Source organism: Marmota monax, unplaced genomic scaffold (genome assembly GCF_021218885.2).
Source record: "Marmota monax isolate L192 unplaced genomic scaffold, Marmota_monax_Labrador192_F-V1.1 WCK01_AAM20220418_F8-fsc00252, whole genome shotgun sequence".
In the NCBI taxonomy this organism is placed as follows: domain Eukaryota; kingdom Metazoa; phylum Chordata; class Mammalia; order Rodentia; family Sciuridae; genus Marmota; species Marmota monax.
In genome coordinates this window covers 938158-953383 of record NW_026692478.1, presented here as the reverse complement: position 1 = coordinate 953383, position 15226 = coordinate 938158, and the positions used below count along the sequence as shown (strand labels likewise).

At 45.1% G+C, this 15226-nt stretch overlaps 1 protein-coding gene across 9 annotated transcripts in view; it reads right to left on the bottom strand.

The window, feature by feature from the left end:
- The window catches only part of Ank1 (ankyrin 1), a 202792-nt gene that overhangs the window by 62119 nt on the left and 125447 nt on the right, over window positions 1-15226 (bottom strand). For all 9 annotated transcript variants that reach the window (XM_058578907.1, XM_058578908.1, XM_058578911.1 and 6 more), the window contains exons 3-7: window positions 7931-8029; window positions 3808-3906; window positions 3088-3186; window positions 1476-1661; window positions 301-399 (exon numbers count right to left, since the gene is read on the bottom strand). In XM_058578907.1, the coding sequence (XP_058434890.1) occupies window positions 301-399; window positions 1476-1661; window positions 3088-3186; window positions 3808-3906; window positions 7931-8029 (582 nt within the window). The remainder of the gene's footprint in view (window positions 1-300; window positions 400-1475; window positions 1662-3087; window positions 3187-3807; window positions 3907-7930; window positions 8030-15226) is intronic.

Genomic DNA, 15226 nt, shown 5'->3' with positions numbered 1-15226 from the left:
AGAGTCACCCTAACAGACAGAAAGCAAGCTGACTATTTGAAAACTGGCCCCTGCCTCTATGTTTCCCATGTTAAGAATGACCAAATGTGGTTTAGAGTTTCTCAAGACAAAACAGGCAGAAAATGAGGGATGGCTGTTTAGGAACCTGTCAGCAAGCAAGGGGTCTTGATAGACACTGCTGTTTCACCCCTAGGCATTTCTGCAGCATGGATGAATTCCATGGTGTCAGGGCAAGAGGCAGGGACACCCAGATTCTAGAAACCCCCAGACTCCCAGACAGCCATGCAGAAGATAGGTTACCTGTGGCGTGAAGTTGACACTGGCTCCCCTGTTGAGGAGTAACTGGGCCACGTTGAGGTTCTCGTAGTGAGCTGCGATGTGGAGGGGGGTAAATCCCGTCTGGGGTACAACAGAGAGGTAGAAAACCTGTCATGTGTCTTCCCAAGAGAGGAGAGAAAACCTGGCATCTCTAACCAAGAATCAGTCTGGGGATCCGGGAAAAGTTGGTAGATCCAGAGGACCTAATACATGAAGCAGATTTTGATGGATGGTCGCATCGCAGAATGGGTCAAGGGACATCCTGTAGCATGTTGTATTAAAAAAACAGGCACCTGAGTGACCAGTCTCTGCTTTGTGCCCATGGACAAGCCATAGACTAGGATTGCCTCAAACTCTGTAGGGCCACTCATCGGAAAGATTACTTAGGAGATTTTAATTCATGGATGGCAAGTGTTATGGGGGTCCTTGATCTTAATTCTAGGGATAGTTTCAGCTTCCTAAAATAGTCTGATGACTCATTTGCTTGACCAAAGGCAGACCTCTGGCCCCTTGGTGGGTCCATTGTTGCCACCCTGTCTTATAACCTCAGACACATCTATACCTTGTCAGCTGTTTTGGAGACAAAACCCAGTGGCCATGGGTTAGAGTGGAGTGGGGTGAGGGGGCCATGTGAACAATTCAGCCCAAATCCACTCCCACTGAAAGAAAACAGAGTCTAAATGTTCAGACAGTGGATCCAACAGTGTAGATGACTGATTAACAAATGAGGCCCCTGGGGAAACCCCTCTTTCCACACTCCAGCCCCCCAAGACTGGGACACCTCCTCCCTCTAGCAGGGGGCAGCTGGGGTAAAAAAAAGGGGAAGAAAAGCCCAGAATGCCACTCCTGGACCCAGCTTCACTCTGGATGGAGACTCATCCCACCCCACCTGGACGTTCCCTGCTCCCTGCTAAGAACATTTTTCTCTGTATTCATGAGGTAGGGGGGCACCTAAAGCGGAGCTGTCTACTGGCTCCTGTCTGTATTGTTACTGGGAACCTGATGGCACTGTGGAGCTGGTGCCCAGTGTGACAGGTGGTCCGTCTAGGGCCTGGCTCATTCTTGGGAAATGGTTGGGTGTTTGTGGTGACTCTATCACATAGGCCTCCATGGTTGTGGCCTGGTGTCCCCCGGGTGCTCCTCCTGGCCACCCTCACCTTGGAAAGGACATCTGGGTTGGGGTCATTCTGCAGAAGCACCGCAGCTGTCCGTGTGTCATCGTTGCGGGCTGCGATGTGCAGGGCCGGGAGGCGCACTTTCCCTTTCGTCCCATAGTTGATGAGGTGTGCCACCACATTCTCATGGCCCTGCTGCAGAGCCACGGCTAGAGGAGTGAAGCCATCCTGGCCAGAGGAGAGGAAAGATGGATTTACTCCGACTGTTATGGTTTGGATACGTGATGTCCTTCGAAAGCTTACATGTGAGACGATGCAAAAACATTCAGAGGTGAAACAATTAGGTTATGAGAGGTTTAATTCACTGGTATGGATTAGCTGGGTGGCAACTATAGGCAGGTAGAGTGTGGCTGGAGGAGGTGGGTCACTGGGAGTGTGTCTTTGGGGTTTATATTTTGTCCCTCGTGAACACAGCTCTCTCTGCTTCCAGATTGCCACGTCCTGAGCTGCTTTCTTCCTCCACACTTTTCTGCCATCGTGTTCTGCCTCATCTGGGCCCTCAGCAATGGAACTGGCTATGTGTGGACTGAGATCTCTCTGAAAGTGTGAGCCCCAAACAAACTTCTTCTCCTCTAATTGTTCTTGTCAGGTCTTTTAGTCACAGCAACAAAAAAGCTGAGTAAAACACTGACTATTGGACACTTGGGGTCCTCAAGATGGGACACATACTCTTGCCTCAGGGCTTTTGTTCCTGATGGGTCCCAGCCTGAAATGACCTTCCTCTGATGTGCTGCTTTTCAAAGCTCTCTTTATCCTCCAAGCTTAGCTTTTAAATGCCACCTATCTCTTCCCTAAAGATTTTCTTATACCACTTCCTTGCTCTGCAGCCTCACAGGGCCTGTGGTAATCATTTTTAAGCATTTACTTAATTTTCCTTTATCATTTGTTTCTAGCCTCACTGTGTGCTATGAGACATTTTACTGCTTTTGATTCTTTACCTACCGTCCCTCTCAGCCCATCCATCCGTGCCAGAATCATGCCTTGAACATGGCAGAATATTACTGAATACCTACCATATGCTAGAAACCAAGGCAGGCCCTGAGCATTTAATGTGAATTACTAATATTGATTCCTTTGGCTGCATACTGAGGGGAACAGGACCCCGTGAAGTGCTGAGGCAGGATACGGCAAAGTCATTGAGTCCAGAGTCAAGAACAGCCTCGGCTCCAGTTAATCCAACTACTAACCTCAGGATCAGAGCTAAAGTGACTTGTTCAAGGGTGTACCATGGGTTCATGACAAGAGCCTTTCTCGGGTAGGCAGACTCGTCAATCAGACATTCACACACCAGCCCCACCCACTAGCCCTCAGCGTTGGATATCAGCAGGATGACATCTTCAAGTCTGATGTCATTTCTTTCATCTACATCTGGGCATTGCTCAAGACCCATGACTTTGTCTCTTACTCCCTTGAAGAACCTCGGGACACTCAGGTGTGACATGAAGTGACATGCAAGTGACATGAAGGTCAGGAACACTCAGTGACACTCTATGTCAGTTGAGATCTCAGATGCAGTCAGGACCCATCCCAGGAAGATCCCATATCATATGCCCAGGGCACTCTGGTGATGAGGACATTTTCCCAAAGTACTTACTTCTGTGGCTACATTCTGATTAGCTCCATTTTCCAGTAAAAACTTTACCACTTCTAAATGATTTTCTTGTGCTGCCATGTACAGGGGAGTAAAGCCTTTCTGCAAGCCAAAAGAAGAGGCCATTAGAACTCACCTGCAATGAGGAGAGAGGCAGACGCAGGCAGAAAACCCTCGAAAAGAGAGGACAGCTCTCTCTTCATCTCATTTTCACACATCCCCCAGGGAGATACCCCCCGTCTGTGAAGACTCACTGTCTCTTTGAAACAGCATAATGAGTTATTACCAAAGGCCGCAAGGTGGGGATGACTCTCCAGGAAGTTTGGGTCTTGCCCCTCACCACTGTCAGTCTGCCCCACTGGATCACATGTACCCCTTCCATTTCTACTCCTTTCCTTGTTAACCCCCAAGCCTCATCCCCTTCCCCCTCCACACACAGTTTCTCTCCCTAAATGAACCATGACTAAATATTATTAATCAGTTGGTTTACTGGATAGAGATGGGCCTGCAATGCTTAGAATATGTAGTCTAATCATGAAAAAAATAATAAAGAATGCACGCATCCCTGCTTGGATACAAGTTGCTAATAAATCTAGGCTCGGCTACAATGTGTGTGTGTGTGTGTGTGTGTGTGTGTATGTATGTATTCTCTTGATGCAATAGCTTATGTGTCCACTGTGTAATAGAAAAGAGGAGTGATCTGGGACTAGAGAAAGCCATTACCTGTGACTGAGCATTGACATTGGCGCCATAGTTGACCAGCTCCCGGACCACCTCATCCTGACCTGCGAGGGCAGCGATGTGCAGAGCTGTGTTTCCTTTCTGAAATGCACGGAGGGAGGGACAGAGTAGGGTTTGCACTGGACTTGCATAAATGACTATCATAGGTAGCTAAACACGAGTGCTGAGGTCTAGTGGCCTTCTCTTGGGTCAAAAGAGGTAGAAAATGCACATGTGTGTGCTTGGCCTGACATATATCTTAAAATAGTATTGTAGACACCAGGAGAAAAATTCTTCTTGCATTTTTTTAATAAAAAATTATGCTGACAGTACACACACACACACACACAATGTAACTTCTCAACAGCTAATCTTGCTGCACACAGGCACAGCGCCTTGTCACTGGCTGACAGTGCCCCTTGGCACACACACCATGAGATCCGCAAGCAAACTGGCCTGTGTGGTGTGCTTCCACTACATCTGGGAGCTCTGGAGAAAGGGAGGCAGCAGATTCCCTGGCTTGATACCCTCAATGCTGTTAAAGGGACACCCACAAACCAAAAGCTGGTCTGAAGGGGACAAAGGTGATGAGAGGATAAGAACATAAGAAAATATTTAAAAAAAAAAAAAAAAGGAAAGGGTGAAATGCACTCTATAGTGTATGTAGGGAAGAGAAGAAAAATATGAAAATAAATGGGGGGGTGCCTTCGTAGAATAAAATCTGGCAAAGGAAAATGCAAAGAGAATATTTAAGATATTATTAAGTAAAACTTAATGACAAAGTTCTCACCAAACAAGAGAGGAGGGAAAGCCAAAAAGAAAAAACCCTAAGATAAAATAAGGCATACAAGTGTCTTAAACCTCTTAAAAGATAAGAACCAGTAGCAGAAGGAAACGAGGCAGGTTGCCAGGATGTGAGTTTAACGTTCAGGTTTTCTGGTCTGTGGCTATCCTGGATACTGAACCACGGTTCACAGAGGAAGTGCAGGACCAGCTGTGTCCATCTGTGTCTAGCATGCTGAGGTTCCCTGGCCGGCCAACCCTTCTGCCAGGTTCCTCCTGACTCCCAGGAGTCTTGGGCCCAAAAGCTACCAATGTCTCCCCAAGGGATCCTCTGCATGTCATGCACTGGCACCCCTGTTCAGGGACATTCTGGGGGACAGGCTCCAGTCAGCATGTCTGTCAAGTCAAGTGGAGAAAGCAGGACTACAGCCAGACCTATCTGTCTCTGTGATACTTAAGTAGCAGAAATGATAAACAACCTATTTTTTTATAGTTCATCTGGCCCTTTGTATCCCCGGTTCTGTAGCCACAGATTCCACCAACCTTACGTTGAAAATATTAGGGAAAAAATGCATTTGTACCGAATATGTGCAGACTTTTCTTGTCATTATTCCCTATACAATACAGTATAACAACTCCTTACCTAGCATTTACATTGTATTAGGTATTATAGAGGAGATGTGAAGTCTGTGCGAGGATGTGTTTAGGTTATGGGCAAATACTATACCATTCCATGTCAGAGACTTGAGCCTCCATAGATTTTTTGGTGTCTGTGGGAGTCCTGGAATCTGGATACTGAGGGACGACTGCATAAAGTTTTTAAACTAAACTCCATAATCATGTACTAATCCACTTCTGAAAATAAGAACTGATGAGAACCAGGACTTCAAACCCAGTCCTTGCACTGCAGCCACCTGTCACCTGCAGGCAAAGCTTCCTCACTGAGGTGGGCTTGAGCAGCTCAGGACCCAGCTCCACAGACACATAACCACTGTTGTCCAAGTGTCCCCAGGTAGGTCCCCTGTGGGGACCTGGGAGCTGGAAGTTCAGATCTTCATTTCTTGTGCTTTATTTAAGATCAAAGTTTGCATCAGGCAGGAGATTTTTTGTTTGTTGCCTCCCAAAGTCCCATTTGATAAGCAGAAGGATTCTTTCTCCAGGATCCAGCAGGGAATAAATGCCAGAAGCGAATGTATAGATGCTAATTAATAATTTTTCATAGAAGTCCAAGGAGGTTATGTTAAAGGTTTTGGCACTTGGGTCCTTTTCATTTGCTGTACTAAATGAAACAGGGCTGCTGGCACCAGGAACTTTTCTAGAAACCAGGACTCAGAGCTCCAAGTGGAGCATCCCTGCCTCCCGTGAAGAAGGACGTATGTTGTATCCCTTCATTACTGAGAACCCATGTGTCAGGCTCTGGGCCAGGCAGGGTAGAAACACAGAGGTGACTGAGACTCAGGTTCTCTGTCCTGAAGAGGCAGACCTCAAATGTTTCTTTCCATCTGCTCTTTCCTGCCTGAAATCTGAGGGTAGCAGAACTTTCTTTCTACCCACGAGGAAGAGAAGCTAATCAGCTGTGGAACCTGGCTGTGGGTCTTGGTTCATGCCGTGTGGGCGGAGGGCAGCGTTGATAAGGAATAACACCAAAGGGAAGTTCCTGGGAAATGGGACCCCTTCCATCCCATCTGCACACACGCACACACACACACACACACACACACTCAAGAAGGCCTCTGGCCCTGGGCTGTGGGAGGCAGGAGGAAGGAGGTTGCCATCCTCTACATTCTCCCTCAGCATGAAAGAATATGACCGTGAAGGCACAGGAAAAATTATTTAGTTCTATTTTGATCCACAAATATCTAATTTCTCCATTTTCAGGGACGCATAGAGCTCATAGAGGGGAGGATGGTTGAAACAGTGCTGAGTGAATTCAAGTGGACGGAGAGACAGAAACACAGTGAGGGAGAAGGCTTTTGTCCGTGGAGATGAAAGCTTTCTCGGTTCATTAATAGCTAAGGTGCTGAGCTCTGGCCTCTAAGGGGTGGAGATGGGAGGGTGGGGAAGCAGTGCATTTGCTTTATGCTTTTGAATTTCTAAGCATAGCTTAGGAGTCTAGATTGGTTTTGGCTTCTTGCTTATTTTGTTTTTAAAATCTTTCTCAGGCTTGGGAGATCCATTACAATTCCTCAATCTGTTACGAGTCTTCCTTAGCCCACGGTTTGAGTTTTACCATTTTTTTTTCCTCCTCCCTCTGCATGGCATTCCAAAACCATGCTGGCTCATAAAATTTCTATAAATAAAAGAGACACACCAAGTGTTCATTGCAAAATAACAATCAAAGGGGGGAATTTGGAAAGAGCAAAAGTGCTGAAGCATAATGTTTTCACAGCTCTTGGGGAAATGCCAGGGAAGAGCGGCTGCCCCGGCCCACACAGAGCTGGTCAGATGGTACACTGCTTGCAGCCAGGTATGTGAGAGCATCAAACAAACAAACAAATAAATAAAAATCATAATAATTACATCCCTTCATACTTTTAAGAGCAGGGTGGAGACAATTGCCACTTGTCCTGGGGTTACCAAAAAAATACCCATATATAGTCAGAAAGAGCAACTCAGTTTATTTTATCAGAGAGCTCCTTTCACATTGGGAAGATGACATGAAAATTACAGAATTTTACCTTGAGATCTGATTCTCTTTCATAATATTTTGGTAGTTCACGTCATACCCATAAATTATATCTGTTCTCTACATATTGTTCTTCTGTGTTCTCTGCTTGAGAGGCAGCAAAATGTGTGCTGCACAGAGCAGAAACTGAGGCTGTGTATGAGAGCCCATCTAATAAATAACAAATGGGAAATGAGCTGGGGAGAAAACTCAAGCATAAAACATGAGAAAGTAGGGAGAGAAGAGAAAGGGGAATTGAGCAGATGGTACTTGAGCCAGTAAAAGGAGATTTTTTTTTTTTTTAGTTTAGTTTTGTTTTTTCAAATACTGTCTATATCCTGCTTAATAAACAAGATGCCTGTATATAAGAAACAAAACTTATCTGGGGGGCTGAGGGTGTAGCTCAGTGGTAGAGCACATGCTTAGCATGCATCTAGATTCAATCTGATTCCCAGCATCATAAAAAAAGTAAAGGCCCACTGAATCTTTCTGGAAACAGGGTCCTGTGTTTTCAGGTGAACTCAGAGAACTGGAAAGTGATCAGGATAAGACAAATTCAGAAGTGCATTTAGGATTGTTTCATGAAGGGCTAGTTTCTAAGACAGTTTGGGACTATATTAAGAGACCAAGAGACTTGAATTTTTTATGACAAGTGCCCCCACTCCCCATGAGACATACCTTGGTTGTCGTTTCTAGAATGATTTCTTTGTGCAGAAGTTCAACCACCATTTTCACATGACCTTCTTTAGAGGCCAGATGCAAGCCATTCAACCCATTCTGAAAAGAGCAGAGAGGTAGGAGAGGTGGTTAGTGGGAATGTATATTCTCTACCCTGGAAAAAGGCCCCACTCCAGTCATGAGGTATATGAAGGAGTAGCAGGACAGAACTGGAGGAACACAGAGCAGAAATGCCCAGACTCCCTTAGTACCTCTTGTGTAGGAGTATCAGGAGCAGGAGAGCAAAGAATGAATGACCACCACTCCCCAGACAGAAACTGAGTTTTGTAAAGTTCTCCCCAAATCAATGGCAGAAGCTTCAAAATAAGATCACTGGCAGTCTTTAGGCATTGGTATGTTTTAGAAGTGTTCCCCGAATACCTATGTGTCAAAGGCTTCTCTGACAGCCTGTGGTGCTATTGGGAGGTGGTAGAAACTTTAATAAGAGGTGGGGCTAGTGGAAAAAGGTTAGGTCACTGGAGGCGTGTCCTTGAAGGGGATATTGGGATACAGGTCTCTTCCTCTTTCTCTTTCACTTTCCAGCTGCCCAGAGATGAGCAATCCTCCTCTGCCATATGCTCACACCATGATGTATTGTGCTGCCACAGGCCCAAAGCAATAGGGCCAAGTGACATGGACTGAAACCTCTGAAACCATGAGCTAAAATAAACCTTTTCTTTTATTAAGTTGGTTTTTTTCAGGCATTTTGCACCGTGACAGAAGGCTGACAAACACAAGCAACCGGCTTAATGGAAATGGTTGATAGAGCGTCAGTCCCCTGGTGAATTTTCATAGCAGCAACCAGAAAAAACAAAGAGGTAATACCACTATGCATCAGTCAGCTTTGCATCACGGTAACTGAAAAACCTGACAAGAATAACTTACATGAGGAAAAGTATATTTTGGGCTCACAGATTCAGAGATCTCAGTCTATCATCAAGTAATTCTATTCCTTGGGTCCAAGATGAGGTAGAATCCCATGGCGGAGGATAGCTGCTCAGCTCATGACAGCTGGGGAGCAGAGAGAGTGGGGTGAGGGAAAGAGATGAAGCAGCAGGGAAGATGAACCCTGCCAGGGCACACCTCCATGACCCCATCTCCTCCAGTCAAGTCCCGCATGCCCACAGTTAATCACCCAGTTCGTCCATTCCAAGTAGGATGGACTGATTAGAGCTCTCATAATCTAATCATTTTCCCTCTGAATATTCCTCCATCAACACCAGAGCTTTTGGGGGGGCACCTCATACCCAAACCATAATACGGTGTGCCCTCCACATTTGCAGAGACATGCTTGCATTACTAAGTGATCAACTTTGAAATAAGGTCTCATATGAAAACATGTATTGCCACCCACCTAGTTGTACGACTTCCTTGATAGAAAAATTGGTATTAAAATAGCCCTTTTCACAATCTGCCATTTCAAATATGACCAAAAAAAGCCTGCTTGCTAGTTTAGTTGTAGGAAAAACAAAACAAAATACATTTTTCATGCCCAATCGTCAGCTCACAAAAGCAGACCTCTTGCTAACCAGTGAAAGTTCTATTCTGTCTTGTGGAGCTACCTCTGTGCTCCAGGGAAAGCAGCCTGGCTCAGGATGTATTCCTCACTCTCCTGCTTCCTGATCTTCTGATCCTTCTTTCACTTAAAGGTCTTGAAACTTTCTGGCAACAGCTGACATCAAAGAGTGCTACTGAGAGCCACAGATAATTCCCACAACACACTGGAATAAAATTTCAATTCTAGTGGATGAGTAGATCATGGCTGGGTACAGAAAATGATTTTAGTCAGTGAGCAATCTCCATCCCCTGCTTTTATTTTGTTTTGCTCCTCGCCTCCTCCTTCCCTGCCAATAATTCTCCTCTCCCCTCCCACTCCTTCCCGGCTTCCGTTTTGATCAATTTTGTTCTAGCACCTTCCTTTCCCGGGGATACCCCTGAGTCACTGCAAACTTTCAGCTAATAAAAACACATCCACCAACACAATGGGGCCTTGGTTCCTAAGAGTGTGATGTGAGGGATCTCTGACTCACTGTCTCTGGACATTTCTGTAGTGTCACCTGAATTTCTTAAGTCCCACTCCACTTGGGACAGGGCATCATTTCCAGAGATTCCTGTTAAAGCAGAAATTTGCTACTTGGAGGTGGTTGGGCCTCAGTCCATTAATGGACTAGCCATATTGCTTTGTTTATCAGCCTAGGAAACGCTGTTGGGAATAAAGCCCTGATGGGAAAAGGGAAGGAGAACTAAATTGACTTCACGCAAGAGCCTTCGACTGGGGGCAAATTCAACAGGTGCCTAGCTGGGTGTGGTGGCACATGCCTGTAATCCCAGCTATTCATGAGGCCAATATAGGAGGATTGCAAGTTTGAGTCTGGGCTGGACAACTTAGTAAGACCCTGCCTTGATTTAAAAATAAAAATTAAAAAATGGCTGGGGGTATGTAGCTCAGTGGTAAAGCACCCTGGGTTCAATCCCCAGTACTGCAAAAACAAACAAAACCAAAAGCAATGACAACAAAACAGGTGCCTTGAGTGTCAGACAAGAGAGGAGGCTGCAAAGGGAACTTTACCTATGTCCTGTTTAGATCAGGTCTGACCACACCTCGAGCAACCAGTGAGTGTGGATGGCCACATCTTCGCCCAGCAATACAACTGGTTTTCCCAGGATGTGTCTCTGTGTGTATGTGCACAGGTAGGTAGGTAGATGTGTGGGGCTGATGGGAGGGACTCTTCATTACACACTGCCTCGGAGAAATGCCCTTCAGTTGCCACTAGATTTCCTTCTCCCGCAGATTCTCTACACTATTCAAGGTAGGGTCCAAAGCTGTGTGAATTCCTCACACCCCAGTGTGAATGAGTTTATCAGATCAAAGATAGGTCAGAGCTAGTTTTCCTAACAAAGGGAGAGAATGCTGGAAGGCAGGCAGCAGTTTGTTAGAACAGGATGCTGGGGGGAATGAAAGAACACTGGACAGATGCTAACCCATCCTCTCAACTCAATTTGCAAGATACAGTTCACAGAAGAGCAATCTGTCAAGTGAGGGGTTCTCCTGAGGCCAAACCCCCCCATTTAGCCACTCCCTGCAACTCTGCCACTTGCAACTGTTTCCTGGGGTAGGGCTCATGAGAGGAGTTGCTCCTTATTAGAGCACAGCTCCCTCTGTGCGGTAGCCTCAAGCCTAGAAGGTTCCAGCACTGAAAGCAGGCACCCTGGGATTACATGGGAATTGGCGGTGGGGTGTGTGGATGCTGGAGCAGCTGCTGCAGTCTGCATACTGCAAGAGACAACTCTAGCTGGGGAAGCGGCCAGCGTAGCCTTGGTGCTGACGGCTGGAGTTTCAGTGCCTACTTGGGCAGCACAGACACAATGATGGGCATTTGTTGGTCCTGAATGCCTTAAAACTGGAGAGTTGGCAAGCCAGGGAGAAAATACCTCATGCTTACCACTAATGCTCTGGGGTGGCTTTCCCCGCTCTTTGGAGCCAGTGTCCAAATCTCAATCCAGAGGGATTCTAGATTCTGTCTGAGCAGAGACTATTAGAATCCCAAGGGATATCAGAGATCCATGAATTCTACCCTTTCATGCAGCTAAAGAAATTGAGGCACAGGACAGTCAAATGATTAGCTGAAGTCACATAGTCTTTCTAGGCACAGCCATATACAGAACTAGTCTGGGTTTTCCAGAGAGAAAGGGTTTGTTTTTTTCTCCCCCAGGAGCTAGTGTGCTCCCTTCTATCAGATGATGACAGCTTACCTTCCCTTTCTGAGCTATCAAGAAGCTTAGAGCAAACATTCAGTCATAGCAATCATCCCCATGGACCTGACTGAGATCTCTGCAATCCATCTCTAGGATTTTGTTCATTGCCCAGGTCCACGGAAAGCCCCTTTTCTTTCCTCCCTGGGTCATAAGCCTTCTCTTGGCAGACAGCGGCCATCTTCCACCCAAAAGGACCCATCTGATTGGGTCTGCATCTCTCCTAGTTTTACATACCCTCCATCCCAGATCCTGGTTCAATGATGTCTTTCTCCTTTATGACTCTTTCTTTATCTTTCTTACTTTATTTTTAACTTTTTTTGTGTTCCACATAGTCTCCCTAAGTTACTTCCATGTCTCTTCCATGTGGTGATCTGAATCACCGTCCTTATCTGAGCCAGGAAGGTGGTTGGCATAATAAAACTACTTCTGCAATAGGACCATAAGGATCATTTGTCTCAACCTCATTTATGGCCACTGCTCCACCTAACATTGAGACATTTACTCAATCCAGTTCAAAAAACACTTATCGAGAGCCTATTGTGCCTGACAGTGTGCTATAGATGAATAAAATACAATCGTTTTCTCTTGAAGAATATGGCTTTGCGTGACAAACAGATGCATACAAAATAAATGCAGAATCATAAAAAAAAAGCTCCCCAAATGGCATGTGTAAGATTAGCAGTAACACAAAGGAGTAAGGAGCTCCTCTGTCAAGGAGGCCAGAGCTTCACCAAGGCTGTTTCAAGGCCCAGGAGCCAGCCTGGAAACAGTAGGGTTGCAAGTTTATGAACAACAGCAAGATGAGAAGCCATGTCTGATTTTAAAATCTAAACCCATGAGCTAAGATTTTATAATCTATTCTCAGTGGTTCTCATCCAGTGCATCTGAATTTAACAGATGCACAAATATCAGACTCATAGTGGCAAGTTTTCAGCAGCAACAGGCCTCCTTAGGTAGATGACTGGTCAATAGACATAAGATATCATCGTCCAGAAGCTAGAGTTGCTGAATGCCTAAAAACCGATTTTCCTGTATCACTGTCTTATTCAATGCATAACTACCCCACACAGAGACCACTTCCTATATTCAAAAGAATGTTCACTGATAAATGTACATTTAATGCTTTCTTTTTCTTAAACAGATTTTTTTAATTGCTGAAATGAGAAAGGGAAGAGTGCAAATTATGTGAAGCATTTGTTCTTAGCTATGACTATGGACAGAGATGAACTGTAATTTACCACCCCTTCAAAACCAGGAACCATATGTTTTATTTTAGTTAAGTCAAGTGTAAGTTGATTGCCAAAAGGAAAAGGCAGACTGCAGAATCTTGCCTTGCATCTTTTCAGCTACTCCATCCAACCTTCATAGCCATTTCTGATGCCAAATGGCAGGCAGGCTGTTGAAGGGGATTACAAGAAGGATAAATCACACGTTTCTCAAATAACAGGGCATAGAAGATAAGCAAAAATGAAGTGGAGAAATATGAGAGTATGTGCTTGGGCTAAATTAGAAGCTAGGGGGAGGCGATATCCACTGTGGCTGTTTTTCACCCACACAGGCTTCCCTGGGAGAAATCATTAGCTTGATAGATTCTTCTTCCCAGGCTCCTCCTTCTGGGACTCCAATTGCACATGTGTTAGACCCTGGACTTTGTCTTGTAGCTCTCAGCTGCTCTTTTCTGTTTTTATTTCCTCATTCTTTCTCCTTTTTTTTTTTTTGGTTTCAATCTGAACAATTTCTCTTGCCTTAACTTCAAGTTCTTTGATTCTCTCCTCAGCTATGTCCAGTCCAGATGAACCTATTGAAGAAATTCTTCATCACTGAGAAAGAGGTTTTGTTTTGTTTCTTTACTTTCTAGGATTCCTTTTGACTTTCTTAGCATTTCCATCTCTCTGCTACAATTCTCTATCACCTCATGAATGTGATCCTCTTTCCCTACTAGATTCTGGAACATCTTAATCATAGTTACTTGAAAGTCCATCTGATAGTTCTAGCGTCTTGGTCATCTCTGAGTCTAGTTCTGTTCATTGCTTTGTCTCTTGACAATGGCTTGTTGTTTTCTTTATCCCCCCCCCCTTATTTGTGTTTTATAATTTTTAACTGAATGCCAGATAGCATATGTAAAGGAGTATGAGAGATGAAAGTAAACAGGATTTATAGCTGAAGATGGACAGATTTCTTCATCTGTGACATTGTTAGAATGGGGTGGGAAGGGCGAATATCATTATTACCTTTGGCAAATCACAACCTTCACATTCTTTTAGAAATAGGCTGCTGTTACACCCTGCGCTTTGCCAGAGGGGTTTCCTGTGTATCTGATTTCCTTCAGCTCTTAGCTTTCCCATATGCCTGTGCCTCAAATAGGATTTTCCCCATGCCCTTACCCCTCTCCGAACAGTTCTTCTTAGTATGAGGTATGCTCTTTCCTAATCTGGTGGCTGCAGGTTAGTTTTCTTTTGTCCTAGTTCAGCTTCAATCTTGGTAGGCTCTATGCACTGGACCTCAAAGGTATGGCTTAAAAAACAAAAACAAAAAACGGGGGAGCATCCCTTCCTCTCTTCTCTGAAGCAACAAAACCTACCTTGTCTACATTGGTCTTAGGTGGGAATTTCTTGTGCAGCCTTGAGCAGAAACAAACCTCTGCTCGTTACTGATGAGGGATCCTGGGCCTATAATATAGTTCCTGGCCCTCCCTCAGGAGTACAGGGCCTTTGTTCTATGGTTCTTGTAGCAGCAATGGACCTTTGGCAGGAATTTTCCTATCTCTCCCCAAAAGCCAGGGTAGTCAGTTTTTATTCCTCCCTTAAGAGATTGGACTTTGGGGCCTGTTCTGAAAGCAGGAGGGTCTGTTTTTGCTGCACAGGACAGATGAGTCTTGGAAAGTGTGCAAAGCTTTGTGTCTGTTCCTCCCTCCACCTGGCCTCCACAGCCACCCATCACCCCCTGCACACCTGAGTCTCTCTCTGGTCTCTGATACTTCTCATGAGCAGCCAGTGAAGGCCTGGGGTCAAAAGCCTGTTCCAGACACATTGGTCTACATGTGGTCTTTCAGAGTTTTCAAGGTTTTTTATGGTGCTCTCTTGCTCCTGTGCTCTGCCAAAGTCAAAATAATTTTTGGAATTAATTCCCAATTCTTTGGAATGCAGTTTACTTGGTTACCTTGCTACCTTAGTCCTCAGATGGGCTCAGGAAAAATCATAATCTGTATATTATGCAGATCTTTTTTTCTAGTTTGTAAGGTGGGAGCAATGATATTCCACATCCTATGTGCTCCCTATACAGTTAAGCCTCTGAAGCCACTTATCTCCACATGATCTTGTGCCACCTGGTCCTAAATTAGCAGACAACCCTTTTTGGGCTCCTTTTTATGGGGGGTGGGGTAAAAATATTCAAGGCAAGCACTCACACCCTGAGTCTTTCATCTGCTTTTGCTCTTTTTCAGGTAAAATGTCAATTTAAAGGATTCTTCTGAGGAGCAATCTGTCTGATGGGAGGGGAAGG